The following is a 19,425-nucleotide window of genomic DNA, read 5'->3' as shown; positions in this document are numbered from 1 at the left end:
TTTTAGATAGCAGATGCAAAATGTTTGGGATTTTCTTTTAATATAGCTAACCATTGTGGGGCAGGAAGAGTTCAGCTACAGTTACCTGCAGCCAAAAACAATTCAAAATTGCTCAGTCAGAAGTATTCCTATGGTACTGAGGGAGAAGATTGTTAGGGTCTGATTCAGCATACACCTCAATCAGTCTTCATTGGCAAGGGCTGTTACAGAGTGTCAGCCATGAATTAAAGTGGCCCTTGGAACAACTAGGTAACGAATGAGATAGTACTGCTGCCAAGCCTTTCTAAGGGCAAATTCTTCTTCAGTGCAGCTGCTCCTGCAAGGACAGGAGATTGTTCAAACCCATTAACTGTCCAACCTGTTATTGCTGAAGTCACTCTCAGTAGCAATTAGTCAGTCCCTGTTAACTGATGCATAGTGACTCAAGATGGAATTGTAAAATATTAAATTGTCCCTCACTGGAATGCCCCAATTTTCTATTAGTATCTCACCCTTCCAAGAATCAAGCAAATGAAAGGAAAGTCTTCTCAGTAGAGTCATCTTTACTAGAGCCCCTGCTCTAATCAAGAATCACATGAGGACTGTCACAAATTACCACCAGCATTACATTGTGATGGTAATGTTCCTCAACAATCTTGGCTGGCAGTGTGATAGATACGACAGTGATACTATAAAAAAAATCCAAGAGATAGATTAGATACATAGAAAATGCTAACCTTCACATCACTGATCTGTACTCCACCAGGTATGGTCTTAAATTGCCCAAGAAAAGCAGTAACCCAATAGTACTCTCCGCTCTGCCTAACAAACCTTTATCAGAATAAGTATCTATTTGAGGACCTAAACCACACTAATCCCACCTCCACCAAAGGAGAAAGAAAGGGATCAGGACACACAGAGAGAAAACAGAATCTCCTCTTCTGAGCAGGTCAGAGACAGGAAGAGAAAGGCACGTAGAGCTTACATACACATACAGCAGTTGGGTTGGATAAGTAGTACAGATCATCATTCCTAGAGTCAACAGAGGGAACACAGTGACATTCAAATCCTTCCCAGCACCCTAAAGATGGGGAAACAGAGTCAGAGAACCCCGTGTCAATCAATCAGGAATTGAGGAAAATCTGCTGGCTGTTGGGAAAAGGGGTTCTCCAGTATAAGTATATTTGGGGAAGCGTGTCTCCGCATTGACAAAAGTTGTACGATTTGGTGGGAAGACCTTAGTTCCGTTTCTGCCAGAGTGAAATGATGCAACCCTAGAGGTGGAAACATGGGTTTGGAAAAGGGAAACGCGAGGCTTGCGAAGGGGGAGGTATAACTTTAGGATACAGTGGGTCTGTGATGGAAGGTGTGGGGAAAGAAAGATCTGTGATGCATGATTTGTCAGAGCTAGAAAAGCCATCTATAATCTACAGTCCAAGTCCAAAAGGTCTAAATCCACCTTGCTTTGCTAATGCACATACTCCTGTTAAAACCAATGAACAGTCTCCTGCAAGCAGGCCCTTTGGAAGTCTATGGGAAAAATAAGAGGAAATTAATTTGGCAACGGAGGAAATGCAGAGGACAAATCACACTTACTGGGAGATCAACACCACACCATTTTGTCGCCTTGCTCTAGTCAAGGAGATGTAGATGTGAAGAGACCTGTCTCTAATTAATATTGAACGCAATGTATGTTAACATCCTTGATCTATAGAAGAAAGATTTGCAAGGGGAAAAGGTTACATTTTCAGTGTTTTACATTACATGCTGTTACAAAGAATCATGCAATACAAGATAACCCTGTGCCACATAACATATAATATCAAATGGCTAATACAGGCTTTGCATCTAATATTTTGTAGCTATGAAGCTAATATTTAAGGAATGAGATTTGTATGTCTTTGGGGCTAAATTAATAGTGTTTCATTACTCCAGTCTTCCCTTCAATGCCATATCTTCCTTGGCTATATTTTTCATTGTGTATTTTTAAAAAATGTGCTATACTAATGACATGGAACTAATCCTACATTGCCTCCTAAAACTAAATGTTACGGGCTGAGATGTTTAAAAAAAAAAGATATCAGCCTTGCTTTTGGTGATTACTTCCTCTTTTCTGATTAAATGCTTGACTTGTCAGCGTGCTAAGACTAAACCATATGCAACTGCATTTGTTTCCAGGCACAAGCTAGCAGCTTTTATCAGTGCTGACTCTTGTCTCCATTATGTAGTTGTGTTGTAGAACCCATGAGTATATTGTATAGTCTAGTCATTTAAAAATGTTGCAGAGTTTTTGAGTAGACCTTAAGAAAAAACTACCTTAATACTATAAATAGTTTAGCTATAGTAAGTGATCTTGTGCAGTATCACTAGGACTTCATTGCTTTGGCAACAATTGTTTTACCTATAAATAATTAAATGACTAGCTAATCAATGGTTAAAATGACAGTTTAACTGAATAAATACTTAAATCACAGAGAATATCCTAAACAAATTTTTGCTATTACCATTTATTCCCCGTTTTCTTCAAAACTGCCACATAAAAATATAAAGAGTCTAATACATCCTTTTTGACTGCTGTCCTGATGTTTGGGTAAAGGCAAAGTCTCCATTTACCATATTGAATGCCATACACAAAAGAACTACCACTGATACTTTCTAGATTATTCCCCCAAAGTTCCTTAAAGTCAAGATAAGCAAATATTTAACTTCTCTTTTACATTTCATTTATATTTTCCAGGACACACACTGTACATTTAGGAACAGAAAAGAAAGCTTTTCAGAGAGACAGACTAGTTTAGCAATGAGGCACTCAATAACAATTGTAATGTAAAAATGTAAAAAAAATAAAACCAACTGTCATGCGGGTATTACAACAGCACCAATCAAAAGTTGGAGTGGAATTGCTTCTACTACTGAATACAGCATAGTCCCATCACAGCCATAAACCATCTGTAAGTGGAAAAGAGCCAAAACTAACTCTACCCTGATCTGCTGACACTCCAAACTGCTCAGGCATAGCAACTGTTAATTTTCACCAAAGAGAGAAAAGGATATTTTTCCACATTAGCTATATGCATACATACACGCACAAAGTTCATTTCTATGTTACGTTATCCTTACAGCAATTCCATGAAAATAATGCAACAGCTAAATGGAAAATGTTTTTAAATGTCCTAATGTGATAAATGAGAGGGACAAGAGCGCAGAATGATAACACTGACAATGGGATTATTACAACCCACCAATACCCCTAGTACTGTACTGTATCATATACAATACATATACATATCCTTTTTTAACCTTAAGAGTATTAACTAAAATAGTAAAAGACAAACTCTATATGTCAAACTGAATTACCTATCTCTGCATTCTTTCCATTTGCTCTTTTAGTTGTTAGGCACTCTGTGGTATGTTTTTAGATGGCTATTTAAGAAGAAAAGGAGTACTTGTGGCACCTTAGAGACTAACCAATTTATTTGAGCACAAGCTTTCATAGAGACTAAAATTTGAGCATAAGCTTTTGTGAGCTGTAGCTCATGAAAGCTTATGCTCAAATAAATTGGTTAGTCTCTAAGGTGCCACAAGTCCTCCTTTTCTTTTTGCGAATACAGACTAACACGGCTGCTACTCTGAAACCTATTTAAGAAAGTGATCAACTAGGCTTCATCTGAGCAGAAAATGATATCCTTCATTGCAAGTGCAATCATTTATAAACGAATAGGCAAATCAGTAGCATTGTGTCCCATAGAGATTACCAGAGAAGAGATCTTTCCCTGTGAAAAATTTGCAATATTGCGTATGGGTCAGAGGGGAAATAGTACTTTCATGCTATCCTCACAATGTTGCCATCAGAAATGTCAAACCCAGAACTTAATAATACTCAACAAGTTTATTGCTTTCAGTGTGGCAGCTACATAGGCGACTCCTAGCATCTCTGTCCAGGGCTGGTTAAACAAACAATGAACAGCCATAAGAGCAAGTATTTGCAAAAAGAAAAAGGAGGACTTGTGGCCCCTTAGAGACTAACAAATTTATTAGAGCATAAGCTTTCGTGAGCTACAGCTCAGCTTATGCTCAAATAAATGTGTTAGTCTCTACGGGGCCACAAGTCCTCCTTTTCTTTTTGCGAATACGGACTAACACGGCTGCTACTCAGAAAAGAGCAAGTGTAACTACCTAGATTACATGTAAAAAACGGGTTTCCAGCCCAGTTAGAAAAGACAAAAGAAAAGAGAAGCCCGGTTATGCGTCTCGACTCCCTGAGCAGCCTGAGACTCCTTGCACAGCTATAGGGTTTGGGGGAGAGGGAGCTGGGGGAAGGCTTCCCAGGGAGCTCCCGCCCAGTCGATTTGGATGCACTGCAGTCCCCTCGGGGCAGGAAAGTTACGGCTTCTCTGCACGCTGGAGAAAGCCCGGCACCTGGGTCCGGCGAAGGCGCAGCGCGGTCACAGCTGAGAAGCCCCCCCCCCCCAGCAAAACCGCGTGCGCTGCCGGGGGCTTTCCGGCCACGGGCCGCCACCTCCGGGCGAGCCGAACAGCCCCCGGCAACTTCAGCGCACCGCTGGGCGCCTCGCGGCCGGAGCTGCCCGCCCTCTGCTCTCTGGCACGGGCCGGGGCCGCCCGCGGCTGCTGTCGCTGCCCAGCGCCGGGACCTACCTGAGGGATCCAGCACGGCTCCCGGGGCCGGCACCGGGGGAGCGGGCGGAGGCGGCGGCGGCGGCGGCATCCTCTTTGCTCGCTGCTGCCCGGCTGCACCGAGCCAGCCGCCGGCGAGCCCCCAGCGCCGGACTGGCAGGGCGCGGAGGAGCCGAGGGAGCCGCACCGACCTCGGCCTCCTCAGCGGGGCGGGGGGTAACACCGCGCCCCGCCCCTCGCTCGGCCTCTTCCCTCCCCGCCGCCGCCCCGCCTTCCTGGACCCTCCAGGGCCCGCTGCTCGGCTCCTCCTCTGCCCCCCGGGCTGGGGGCTGCTGAGAGAAATGGGCGCGAACGGCCCCTGGGGTGCGACCTTAACTTTGCGGCTCTGCACGAAGGGGATTGTGCCCACCGTCGCAAAACAGTGTTAAAGGGTTATGGGGGGGGGCGGGGGGGTTACAAAGGCAAGCAGCCCAAAGCTAGGAAATGGCGATATTCGGGTTCCCTGGGGAACCTTCATTCACCATCCCCCCTACTTCACCGGTGTATGATATGATCCTCTTTCATTACGTGCTCACGCATCCAGCTCAGTCAGAGTCAGGTCAAAAGTATCCGCCAGTTGTGGTGCTGAAGTTGAGACACCTGGGGCCTGATTTTTCGGAGTGTGTAGCATTCCCTGCCTTGAAAGCACAGCTCCTCCTGACTTCAGGACGGGCGGGCATGCCGGGCGTTTCCCCAGATCAGAAGCCGGGTCTCCCATCAGGCCCCCAGAAAAATGAGGACCACAGCCATTAATGGGCACCTGTGAAGTGTTTGGTTTAAGTGTCTTTCCTAGCTCCTCTAGGAACTCTGCGGCACCGAAGAGCCTAACACATTTATTTGAGCATAAGCTTTCGTGAGCTACAGCTCCCTTCATCGGATGCATCCCCACTGTATTTTCCTCTGAATGCATCTCATGAAGTGAGCTGTAGCTCACGAAAGCTTATGCTCAAATAAATTTGTTAGTCTCTAAGGTGCCACAAGTCCTCCTGTTCTTTTTGCGAATGCAGACTAAGACGGCTGCTACTCTGAAACCTATAGGAACTATGTGGGCAGCATACAATGGCTTTTCCTCTGAGATTGTCCTTCAATCCCATACCTCATTCACTGCCCCCCTTGCCAACCTCTACAGCAAATGAGGCAGAGGTCCTACAGATAGCAGCTTCAGTCACTACGCAGCCCTGATTCATCCCCAGCGCTGATCCATCCTGCACCCTGAATGGGCAGGGGTCCTATGGAATACGTAGCATGAGATCATGTAATTAAAGACTGTATTCTAATGAAGAAGCACAATGGTGGTGAATCAAGGTTGCACACACACAGAAAAGTTGCATAAACTAGAGCTAATATATCGCGCCTGTAGGACCCATTTTTTTAAATCAATTGCAAAGAAAATATATCAACCAAAAACAATAAAAACAAATAATCCACTAATAAAACACACAAATAGAAATATGTACAATGGATGTCAAGGTAAATAACCTGACTGCCCTTGACAAATGAAAGTGTTATTCTGTCTTTTATTGGACATCTGTCAAGAATTATGGTCTCTGACCCTCTATGGCTTTCTGGATACATTTGCTTCATGTTCCCAAAACAGATCCTTCTGCCTTGCCCTTTTCAGCTGCTGAAGTGGATCTGCCAACTGGAGCCTATGTTTACACTTTTAGTGTTTTCTACTTACGGGGTATACGTGTTACATCTGTCAGTAACATTATGTACATCCTCAATAAACAGTTAGTGTCCTCCTTGGCTTTGTTTACATGCCTTCTGTTCCTTCTGTAAGGCTTACCCTGAGGGAATAGTTATGACATATGACCTTGATATAGTATGATATAGTGACAGAATGCCAACCACACTGTGCTTGAACTAATATGCTCTTCCACTTGCAAGAATTTTGGAATTTTTATTGTAGTATTTCTTCTGTTCCAGTTTCCTGGAATATAACTTTTTTGCAGCTGTTCAGTGTTAATTTTCCTTGGTTCAGGAAGCTGGTTAGATGACAGGAGACAAAGCTTTTTGTGGTCCAGCCCAAAGTTATGCAATGAACTCCCAAGGGAACTAAGTATCATCCCAAACCTCACGACCTTCTGATCTAAATGCAAGGCTCTAACCTACTCTAACATAAACATATAGCAACATATCTATCTATCTACGTATATACTGTATATACACACACACAGTATACCAAGTAAATATATTATAAAAAAATATTCAAAACAAAACACTCCATTGCATTCACTTCTCCCCCAAGGGCGGGGGGTATAAGAGAACAAACACATGATTTCCATAGAAGTTAGGAGCCTAAATACTTCTGTGGATCTGGGCCTCAGACACTATGACAATGAGCCTGGTATAAGAACTTTTTATAATAGAAATGTTGGCACTAAGGATTTTGTCCTTCTGCTCGTAAGTCTCTAAATTAGTGATCACCATAAATCACTGAGAAATATATTGTCATATTCTAGGAGTATTAAATACGAATCCTTTGACTGCACCGTGTTTGGTTTTTTAATCAAGTTCTTTTCTATTTACTGAGTTAGCAGAAAAATCACTGTAAATTGTGCATAGCAAAGGCCTGAAATGGTGTTTTTGAACTGAGATTGTAAGGTTGTATAATTTTGTGCTCTTTATTTCAGCTACATTTGTCTGTCCTAAAGGCAATAAAATCTACAAGCTATTCCAGTAGGAGCAAGAAAAAAGCTGAAATTGTTAGTAATTCAAAAAAGTGAAGAATATTTAGATCCATGGGAAAAGTACATTTTCTTTACAAGAAACTAGCTGTCAGGTGAGATTACTGACCATTATGTTACCAACTGCTGTAATAAATCAAATTATTTGCACTTAACTAATGTACTATATTAGAGAGTGAATTATCTGTGGTATAATCAATAACCATATCAAAGCTAGGCTATTGTGAGAAATGAACTTGACTTTTCAAAAGACAGTGGGCAGTTGCTGGGCTAGTGAAAACTATGCTTCCCAAATTAAAAGTGTTTGCAAATAGTAAAAAAAAAAGCTGAAGTTCATTGCATAAAAAAATACATGCTAAGGAATAAAGACAGAATGCAAGAAGGTTAACAACAGGCAGAAGCCAGATTTGTTTGCAATATATGTGGAGGCAATCATGACATAGTACAAATATGTCAAACACAAAGGGTATAGAGTAGCAGCCGTGTTAGTCTGTATGCGCAAAAAGAAAAGGAGTACTTGTGGCACCTTAGAGACTAACAAATTTATTTGAGCATAAGTGGCTCGGATGGTATTTTCAGGAAGATCATCGATGGATTGTAGTTTCCTCAGGAAGTCAGTGGTTTCTCGAAGATAGCTAGGAGTGCTGGTAGCGTAAGGCCTGAGGAGGAGTCTACATAGCCAGACAATCCTGCTATCAGGATGCCTGAGATGATGAGGCGTCCAGGATTCCCAGGTTTATGGATCTTGGGTAGCAGATAGAATACCCCTGCTTGGGGCTCTAGGGGTGTGTCTGTGCAGATTTGTTCTTGTGCTTTTTCAGGGAGTTTCTTGAGCAGATGGTGTAGTTTCTTTTGCTGAAGTGAAGAAACAGATTGACAGAGCCAGAAGAGTACCCAGAAGTTACCTACAACAGGACAGGCTCAACAAAGAAAATAACAGAAAGCCACTAGCCATCACCTTCAGCCCCCAACTAAAACCTCTCCAGCGCATCATTAAGGATCTACAACCTATCCTGAAGGACAACCCATCACTCTCACAGATCTTGGGAGACAGGCCACAGACAGCACCCCAACCTGAAGCAAATACTCAGCAGCAACCACACAACAAAAATGCTAACCCAGGAACCTATCCTTGCAACAAAGCCCGTTCCCAACTGTGTCCACATATCTATTCAGGGGACACCATCATAGGGCCTAATCACATCAGCCACACTATCAGAGGCTCGTTCACCTGCGCATCTATCAATGTGATATATGCCATCGTGTGCCAGCAATACCACTCTGTCATGTACATTGGCCAAACCAGACAGTCTCTACGTAAAAGAATAAATGGACACAAATCAGACGTCAAGAATTATAACATTCAAACATGAGTCGGAGAACACTTGAATCTCTCTGGTCACTCGATTACAGACCTAAAAGTGGCAATATTACAACAAAAAAACTTCAGAAACAGACTCCAACAAGAGACTGCTGAATTGAAATTAATTTGCAAACTGTATACTATTACATTAGGCTTGAATAAAGACTGGGAGTGGATGTGTCATTACACAAAGTAAAACTATTTCCCCATGTTTATTTCCCCCCCTACGTTCCTCACACGTTCTTGTCAACTGCTGGCCCATCTTGATTATCACTACAAAATGTTTTTTTCCCTCTCCTGCTAGTAGTAGCTCACCTTACCTGATCACTCTTGTTACAGTGTGTATGGTAACACCCATTGATTCATGTTCTCTGTGTATATAAAATCTCCCCACTATATTTTCCACTACATACATCTGATGAAGTGAGCTGTAGATCACGAAAGCTTATGCTCAAATAAATTTGTTAGTCTCTAGGGTGCCACACGTACTCCTTTTCTTTTTACAAATGGTATAATGTCCTTAATAAAAGCAACCGAATATTTATTAAAAGTGAAATACATGAACAACAAAAAGCTTCTTAGGGTGGGTACTCTTAGATTCAAGAGTACCTATAAATAGTAAAAGCAAAATTTGACAAGCTAACTTGCCCACCTCAAGGAACCTTAAATCCTTTAAGAAAATAGTGAATTATGTTATCTGCTTAGGCTAAGGGTTCGAAAGCATCTGAGAGGTAAACATCTAACTCCTACTGATTTTCTTTGGGAGCGCCATGCCTAACTCCCTTGGGTGCTTTTGAAATTCCCTCCATAAAAACACTCTTAAGGTTGAAGAAAATTAATAATCATGTAAATTAGATATGGAAAATACCTGTTAGTCCCTGTAATCTCCCTGCTAATGCAAGATTTCTCCCTACAGTATATTCTCAAAAGCTTTGTTCAGTTTAGTTTTAAAGTCTCAAGGGAAGATGTTTCCACCGCTTCCCCTGGGAGGCTGTTTCACTGTCTAATTGAAATGAGGAACATTAAGAACTGAGTTGCATCTCAAAAACACCCAGGAGGGTTGTTGTAATCTGCTCTGAAATTTGTCAAACTGTTCTCATAATTGTGTTAATGATGTACACTTATACAATACATAGCATCTTCCAGACTCTTTGGACAGTAAAATGTAAGATTAGTATAATCATAGAATCAGACTTTAAGGTCAGAAGGGACCATTATGATCATCTAGTCCAGTGTTTCCCAAACTTGGGACGCCGCTTGCGCAGGGAAAGCCCCTGGCGGGCCAGGCCGGTTTGTTTACCTGCCGCGTCTGCAGGTTCGGCCGATCGTAGCTTCCTCTGGCCGCGTTCGCTGTGCCTGGTCAATGGGGGCTGTGGGAAGCGGCGCGGGCCAAGGGACGTACTAGCGACCACTTCCCGCAGCCCCCATTGGCCTGGAGTAGCAAACCACGGCCACTGGGAGCCGCGATCGGCTGAACCTGCGGACGCGGCAGGTAAACAAACCGGCCCAGCCCGCCAGGGGCTTTCCCTGAACAAGCAGCGCCCCAAGTTTGGGAAACACTGGTCTAGTCGGACCTCCTGCACAACGCAGACCACGGAATCTCACCCACCAACTCCTGTAACAAACCCCTAACTTATGTCTGAGCTACTGAAGTCCTCAAATCGTGGTTTAAAGACTTCAAGGTGCAGAGAATCCTCCAACAAGTGATCCGTGCCCCACGCTGCAGAGGAAGATGAAAAACCCCCAGAGCCTCTGCCAATCTGCCCTGGGGGGAAATTCTTCCCTGACCCCAAATATGGCAATCAGCTAAACCCTTAGCATGTGGGCAAGATTCACCAGCCAGACACCCAGGAAAGAATTCTCTGTAGTAACTCAGATCACACCCCATCTAACATCCCATCACAGTCCATGGGCATATCTACCGCTAGTAGTCGAAGATCAATTAATTGCCAAAATTAGGCTATCCCATCATATCATCTCCTCCATAAACTTATTAAGCTTTGTCTTGAAGCCAGATATGTCTTTTGCCCCCACTGCTTCCCTTGGAAGGCTGTTCCAGAACTTCACTCTTCTGATGGTTAGAAGCCTTGGTCTAATTTCAAGACTAAACTTCCTGATGGCCAGTTTATATCCATTTGTTCTTGTGTCCACATTGGTACGAGCTTAAATAATTCTTCTCCCTCCATGGTATTTATCCCTCTGATATATTTATAGACAGCAATCATATCTCCTCTCAGCCTTCTTTTAGTTAGGCTAAACAAGCCAAGCTTATTGAGTCTCCTTTCATAAGACAGGTTTTCCATTCCTCAGATCATCCTAGTAGCCCTTCTCTGTACCTGTTCCAGTTTGAATTCATCTTTCTTAAACATGGGAGACCAAAACTGCACAAAATATTCCAGATGAGGTCTCACCAGTGCCTTGTATAATGGTACTAACACCTCCTTATCTCTACTGGAAATACCTCGCCTGATGTATCCCAAGACCGCATTAGCTTTTTTCACAGCCATATCACATTGGTGGCTCATAGTCATCCTGTGATCAACCAATACTCCAAGGTCCTTCTCATCCTCTGTTACTTCCAATACTCTAATATCCACTGTAGTTTCTTCCATATTAAAACTACTTGATAAGGATAACAACAAAAGTTTGAAAAAAATAAGATACTGGATAAGTGAGGAAGACCAGGGCAGGAAGCCAGGGTGGGGTGAGGGAAGCAGGGATTCAAGAGCAAGTGGGTTTTGTGGGGATCAGACTAAGATTCTGATTATAAAAGCAGATCTCTTAGTTGCAGAGACATTCAAAATAACACAGACAATGGATCTCTTCCTTCCTCTCTTCCACTAAAACTACTGCTCACTCCAGCTGCATACTACAACTGAGAAGAACTACTCCCACTTCTTGTGGGAAATAAACATCGGCTTTAAAAATTAATTATTAAATAAAAATGGAAAGCTCTTCTGAAATTATGTTGGCAATACTTTTCTTTGTATAATTCAAATAAGGGTGAGCCATAAAGATTACTTGAATAAAAACTCACTTAAAGAGAGTGCTAAGGAGGCAAAGTGTCTATAAAGCTGACCTAATGAGAGAGGTTAGGATTCCCCTGGTTTGGGGGAATTCTGGGCTGGCATAAAGCCCATGCAGGGATGTGCCAGAGCTGGCTAGGGAAACGTGCAGAGGACCAGAGGCAGGTCCAGAATGTGATACTCTTTGGCAATCCCTGGCCAGCAGAACTGCCCTTAGGGGACTGGCTAGCTAGTGTAAATTAGAGCAGCTACTGTTCTAACCTGGCTAATTGTTTTAGCCTCCATTCCACACCAGGAGCCGAGTCACCATTAGGTCTCTCCCCTCCCCACCTCACCCCCATCTCAGCTGCATCACACAAGAGCACAACACAGTTGAGGATTATGGTCTTTAATTTTTAAGTTAAGAGCGACACTGCATCCTCAGCTAATACCCGGTGGGAAAAAAAGATAATCAATTATATGTTAAAATATCAGCTTTATCTTTGAAGTTCCTAGCTTTTGTTCATTATAGCAGCTAAAAGAAAGGGTTCCAGACTGGCCTCCTTCTACCATTTGACTTGAAAAATACCAGTTTCAATGGATCATAAAGGTAACAGAGGCTACTTGGAGAGATAAAGGTGAGCGGGAGGAGTTGAGGGGCAAAAGGTAACCACTTTAAACTGTGCTCTCTTCCCATAGTGCCAAGACATCCTTTCAACAGCTGTTTGGGGTCTTCCAGTCACACTGTATTGTAAAAAATTAAATACTGAATAATAGAAAGTGAGTTAAAAATGGCTGTTGGACCACAGACTGCTGCTGAAAGTTTACCCTGGACACCTGGGTACAGGCAGAGCGAGATGGAGAAAAATAGTCCAAGAACTTTACAGAAAGAAAAAATGTCTAAAGAAGAAAAATAGTCAGTCTAGTAAGGAAAAAGCATTTACAATTTTTTTCAATTACTAGAAAGTAATTTTCATAGTGGAAGAATAAATTGCACATACCCCATTCCTTCCCTGTTCCACACAAACCCCAATTGTTTCAATGAAATGGAAAAGGAAGGAGACATATTCTAATAGCAATAACGGAGGTAGGCTAATGATGATGCTAGTCCGCCATGAGCATTCCTGCGTCCCTGTTCCTCCACTCACTCCCTGTCTTCTGCTGTTGCCAGTTAAAGACTTTGGTCCTGATCTTCAGAGTCATCAGTGGGTGATGTCTCTCTGTCCATGACCCAGTTAGACAGCTGTGTTCCTCTGGGACAATGAACCTTTCAAAGCCCAAGACAGAGCACATGAGAGCAAGAGACAAATCTCTCCTGGTCATAAAGATCCAATTGTAAAATGAACTTCCATAGGAGATTAGCATGATCCAAAGTCTGACTATTGTTAAGGCATACTCAGGCCCTCTTCTATGAGGAAGTTTTCCCACTATAACTGAATTATAATTTTTAAAAGATTAGCTACTAAATAGAGCCTTCCATAGACAGGGGAAAGAGAAGAGCAGAAGAGTCTGTGAAGTCCATTTTGTTGTGCAGATCTCATTTACATGGTGCTAGGAACCACAGGAAGCTCTGAGATGTATAGGCTGATGCATTTCTCAGGTGTTTCCAGGCTCACCACACAATGAGGCATATACTAATATGTGCCCTGCATTGTGGCTTGTTGCTTTAGCAGTTCACTTACAATGTTCAATGATGCTGAAGAAATCAATGACTGGAACTTGCTGCCTCCTATTCCTGCCCAACTCTGAGATGTTAGGCAACAGAATCCAGGTAGGGTGACTAGACATCAAATGTGAAAAATCAAGACGGGGTAGGGGGTAATAGGCGCCTGAATAAGACAAAGCCCCAAATATTAGGATGATCCCTATAAAACTCAGGACATCTGGTCACCCGAAATCCCGGTGATCGAGGTCTCCCACTCAGTGCAGTGGAGATGCGCTTTCTCTGCAAATTTTCCAGTCCCTACCCCAGGATTCCCTGAACACTATCATCCTGACCATCTCAATAATCCTGTCTCAGGAATACTTCAGCTCAGGCAGCAAAACTTCCTTCTCTGTGTCACTGGAACCCTCCAGGCTTGCCTAGCGCCTAAGGCTCTGGATTCAGTTAAGTGCTCAAAAGGGCATTTGTGGAGATGAAGATGGTGTTGACAAAATAACCTGCAGACCCCAATAAAGTGAAGCACAACAGAAGGCTAAATTGAAAATTTGCCTTGTCCTCTGTTTTCCTTTCTGCAATTAAGCAGAATTGCCCATTAGAACAAGAGAAAGGCCAGCCTATAATATAAAAATTAAAGAGGAAATAAAGGGAGACAGGCTAGAGAGGCAATACTAAAGGTTACTAAATGACTAGAGATCATACTTTTGCTCAAAAATAGCCTCACATATTTTAAAGTGCAGTAATTGAAAGTAGCCAACATTAAATCAGGTTCATTATTCCTCTGCAAACAAGCTGAAGTGTTTAATACTGTGAAACCAGAAATGATTTAGCGTCTATGCACTGATGAAGGCAGATAGATAAGAGAACCAGACAGATAATGGGAAACCAAGGTCATTCTACATCATGTGTTTTTCCAATGCTACTGAGAAAAAGTACTGTTGGAATAAGGGTGAAGAAAAACAGAGAGAGAGAAATTGCATGAATTTAGTTACATTGGTTGTGCTCATTAAAATGCTAATGGATGTAAATGGGAAAATATTGATGCACAAAAGCCATTCCAGCCTTTTGGTTAAATACAAAATTATGATTTTTTTAAAAGAAGAAACCTGCTAATTTACCTAAGAGACAACAGTGGCTTTTTTTCAGCCATTCTATTGGATCTGATAATTATATACTTTCATCACCTTTTCTGTTTTGCAAAAATCCTGTTACAGTTTGCTACATATGCCAGGGGTTCTCAAACTTTTGTACTGGTGACCCCTTTCACACAGAAAGCCCCTAAGTGCAACTCCCTTTATAAATTAAAAACACGTTTTTATATATTTAACACCTTTGCAAATGCTGGAGGTGAAGAGGGGTTTGGGGTGGAGGCTGACAGCTTGCGACCCCCCATGTAATAACCTTGCGACCCCCTGAGGGGTCACGACCCCCAGTTTGAGAACCCCTGAGGTATGCATAACAAACCATTTTTAAACTCAGTTTTTGTAAACTAAATTTTCTAGTAAAATAGTAAAAATAGTAAAGCTATTACAGACAGTTTTCATGTTTTCTGGAGAATAGCTTTGCAGATATAATTAAAAAATCCATAATCAATCATTTTATCTTTTTAAAATCCTTGTATGTTGAATCAATTCCATTTTTAAAATTAATTTTTAATTAGCTTTGCAGTCAGACCTCAAATACTATGCACTAGTCTGGAGTGGGCCGAGGTTTCTTCCTGAGTTGATATATTCTCAGAAAAAAATAGGTGTTCAAATGGGCAGGGAAAGGGGCAGAAAGATCGTCTTGGGTTTAAAGCCACGGACTGAGGTTCAGGAAATGTGGCACAAATCTTGAGAGTGACCTTGGGCAAAGAAATATATTCTTCTTTGGATGTATTGCCAGATCTTCAGTTAAAGCTCCTGGGAGTTACAAGTTCACATTAATGGAAGAACAGACCCTAATGAAAGTATTTTCTTTTTCAGATCCATGACATCCAGACCCTCAACTAGCTTCTGTTCTATAAATATTAAAACTTTGCACAATTTTTACAATATAGTTAAAATTAAAAGTACTTATCTGGTCCCTGTGACTCAGTTCTAGTATTCATCTGCAAACTATGTGGGTATGACATTACCAGGACGTGCTGAGTGATAACTCAAACTGGGAACCAGCAGTTTACAATGTGTCTAGATTTCATGGACCTAGAAAGAAAGTTAAATTTAGAGCTGGTCAAGCTGCACACAGCGAACAGTTAATTTGATAAGTGTAACCCCCTTTTTGGTTCACAATTTACTTGCGAATGAGTTGTAACTTTTTATAAATGTGTCCACTCACATGATTTGTGCAAATAAATCTTAAGCTACCGATTAGTTGCTAAATGGCCACTATGGGCCTGATCCAAAGTCCATTGAAGTCAATGAACACGTTTGCACTGATTTCAATGAGCTTTTAAATCAAATCCTATCTAAGCTATGAGTTTTATATTGCTGCCCATCACCATAGTATTTAAGTGGCTTCCAAGTACAACCAATAGCCATAACACAGCCCTAAGTGAACTTCATGGAATCTCTGACACTTCTTCCTCAGGTCCTACGAACATTTTGCTATTTGTGCAATGTGATTGATCATCTATGACCATGGTATTTCTGTTGCCTGAATAGAGAACCTGATCTGTATAAACAGCATTTTTGTTTCATAAATTATCCACAGACATTTGTATTTGATCATTGAATCTATTATGCAAAGAACTTTTTTAAATGGATGCTGGCTCAATTTCAGCATAAATACTCGTGAATATTTATTCATGTTACTTATTCCTGGCCCTCTTCCTTCAAATTAACATTCTTGTGAGTATAACCTTGCTCACCTAAATATTTGTAATTACGACACAAATACCAGTAAAGTGTGAGACATCAGCTTTTATTAATAAGAATATTCTGAGAATACAGCAAAAATGTATCTTCCCAGCTCTAAGTAAGTTTTAAGATGATAATGCCCTCAAGGTTTCTCTTATTTTGATATTTGGGGCAATCAGCATACAATTCTGAAGTTGCTTGATTTTAAGGTATTTTTCCAAGTCACTATTAAAAAGAGGTGTTTTTAAAACGATCTGTTTTTAACCACACAGTTAAATTGTGGCACTAGTTCCACTGCAAATCCTTATTTTAAGGACTTATAATTCTGACATTAAAATGTATCTAGAGATGGTCAACATGGTCTCCAACTGGTTTTAAAATATTTTTGCCAATTTGCAAAGAAAAAATTCCTTTTATTTATTCTTCTTCTACTGATTTTATATCAAACAAAAGTACAGTGAAACAACTGAAAACTAAGGCCTTGATCCTGCAAAGACTTATGCGTGTGCTTACTTTTACACACTGTGATTAATCCCATGGGTTTCAATGGGATTCCTCACACAGTACTTTGGATCTTAGGGCCCTGATTGTACAATGCAGTGCAATACAGGCGAACTTCTACTCCTATATAGAGACCCGCTGATAGTGGCACTCCGTGAAAGTACATGGGTTTCTTTTGCATGCTTCTCATTGCAGGATCTGGGGCCCATAAACTAGTATACACCTTGCATATGGATAAAATCTATAATGGTGTGGTGTGATATAAAGGTTTATTGGCTTGAGTTGGGATGACCACATTACTCATGAATGGCAAAAGACACAAATGATTTATACAGGTCATCCCAAACAAGTGCCGATAAAAGCTCTACATAGTATATGATGGTGTGGTGTATATGCCATGTATTTCATAAACAAACTATTTCTGAAATGTTTTAGAAAGATATTTTAAAATTATATTGGCATTTTTTTCACATCATTCTGCCTTTATAGTCAGGTGTCATGAGTGCAATACCACCAGACTCAGAGGAAAATGAAAAGTGTAACTAATAAGTTTCAGAATTCTCTGACAGTTATCTAAAATTGCTTTTCCATACACCATAATATCTCAATTTTAAGGACTGATATCTTGGAAGCATCTATGCTAGAAGCAAGTGCTTGAGACACCTTGAAAAGCTGGGAATCTCCTCTTTCCAATTATAAAAAGCTCTCCGTTCTAGCCCTGATGGGTCTTGAAATAAAAGGCCTTAAATCTGTCATAATTTGAGTACTATTACCTTTTCTACACTGCCAGTGTCACTGGAGGAATTTGCAGTAGAGGGTTTCCATACTTGTGGGGGAAATGAAGGAAATGTTTCGGGTTGGTTTGTGGCAGCTGTTTGAAAGTTTCAGGAGTTTGAAATATGAGAATAAGAACCAAAGAAGAGGGATTAACGGAGCAGAGTGCAAGTGAGGTAGTCAAAAGTTCATGATAAATATAATTATAACATCTCTGCAATCCATCAAACAGCTATTACAACCTTATATAGGCATAGCTATTTCTATTTGTTTAACTATTTATAAAAACATGCTCATACAACCATTAACACATACAGTTGGATTCATAAAATATGTGAGCCAAACCTGGGAGTCCTCACTCAGGCTTAGAGCTGGTTCAATTGCTCATCACACATACTGTAGATCAGTTTAGCTCCTCTGTTGTTCATAAATCTGTCCTGATTTCTATTATTGTATTTATTTGCAAATACTCTCTGAATAATTCCTGAGAATAAATTTCAGACTATGAAATATTAGTAAATTGTTCACCTCAATTATGTGTTCTTCATGGTTTCTTTTTGTCTGTGTGTGTTCAATCACCTAAATCAGAGTCAAATTCAAAATTTTCTACAAACATTCTGAGTCAGATCAGCGTGTTTTTTTATGGCCATAGACTCCGAGCACATCAGAACCATTAATTAATGACTTAATGACCTAAACAAATGAATATGCATGGGGCCCTACCAAATTCATGGTCCATTTTGGTCAATTTCATGGTCATAGGATTTTAAAAATCATAAATGTCATGATTTCAGCTACTTAAATCTCAAATTTCACAGTGTTGTAATTGTAGGGGTCTAACCCGAAAAGGAGTTGCGGGGGTACTGCTACCCTTATAATGCTGCTGCTAGTGGCGGCGCTGCCTTCAGAGCTGGGCAGCTGGAGATCGGGGGCTGCTGGCTGGGAGCCCAGTTCTGAAGGCAGAGCTGCTGCCTGCAGAACTGGGCTCTCAGTCATCAGCTGCACTCTCCAGCTGCCCAGCTCAGAAGGCAGCAGCACAGAAGCAAGGGAGGCATGGTATGGTATTGCCACCCTTACTTCTGTGCTGCTGCTGGCGGGGCACTGCCTTCAGAGCTGGAAACCTGGCCAACAGCCACCACTCTCCAGCCGCCCAGCTCTGAAGGCAGTGCAGAAGTAACCTTGTGACCCCCCTGCAACTCTCTTTTCGGTCAGGACCCCCAATTTGAGAAACTCTGGTCTCCTCCATGAAATAGGGTATAGGGTAAAAGCACACAAAAGACCAGATTTCACGAGGGGGAGAGGGTGAAGGGAGACCAGATTTCATGATCCATGATGCATTTTTCATGGCTGTTAATTTGGTAGGGCCCTAAATATGGGTATTCACACAGAGAATATCATTTCTCAAACATTCATGCAAACAAAATACATTCACATAAAGGTTTGTGAATAACATAAGAAGTTTCAAATTTGGTTGACCAAACAGTCATTTAAACAAAAGCAATGTTTCTGAATACTGATTTTGCAATGTAGGGCAAGTTCTACTTAGAAGGTAACCTTCAATGAAATCAGTGGGAGTTTTATTTAGATAATGACTGCATCAAAACTCCGGGTGAAATCCTGACACTAGTGAAGTCAATGGCAAAACTCACATTGAGTGAAATGGGGCAGAATTTCACTTTCAGTATTTGGCTGTCTGTGGAAATAAGACAAAAAGAAAAAAAATCAAAAGTAGTTCCCTCCCCAATTTAATACTCATCTGTCCGTGTGTTATTCCTTTTATTTGAACTTACACTTACCTTAATAAAAATGTGTTAAGTTTTACTAAATTTTTATTGTTTTTCCCCATAATTAAAAATAGGTTTCATATCTTATTAAACTGTTCCATTTTGCCTAGAATCTATACCTTCTTTTTTCTTATGAGGCCCTGACTGCAAGTTTTATT

At 41.3% G+C, this 19,425-nt stretch overlaps 1 protein-coding gene across 3 annotated transcripts in view; it reads right to left on the bottom strand.

The window, feature by feature from the left end:
• TMEM255B (transmembrane protein 255B) overlaps positions 1 to 4,894 on the bottom strand; it is a 106,321-nt gene extending 101,427 nt beyond the window's left edge. For all 3 annotated transcript variants that reach the window (XR_006278793.1, XM_038371897.2, XM_038371892.2), the window contains exon 1: positions 4,636 to 4,894. Coding sequence is in view for 2 of the 3 variants with exons in the window: in XM_038371897.2 (XP_038227825.1) it covers positions 4,636 to 4,705 (70 nt within the window). In the remaining variant the exon portion in view is untranslated. The remainder of the gene's footprint in view (positions 1 to 4,635) is intronic.
• Positions 4,895 to 19,425: the final 14,531 nt, after the last annotated feature.

This window comes from Dermochelys coriacea, chromosome 1 (assembly GCF_009764565.3).
Source record: "Dermochelys coriacea isolate rDerCor1 chromosome 1, rDerCor1.pri.v4, whole genome shotgun sequence".
Taxonomy (NCBI): domain Eukaryota; kingdom Metazoa; phylum Chordata; order Testudines; family Dermochelyidae; genus Dermochelys; species Dermochelys coriacea.
The sequence above is the reverse complement of the archived record's forward strand: the minus strand, read 5'-3'. Positions and strand labels throughout refer to the sequence as shown.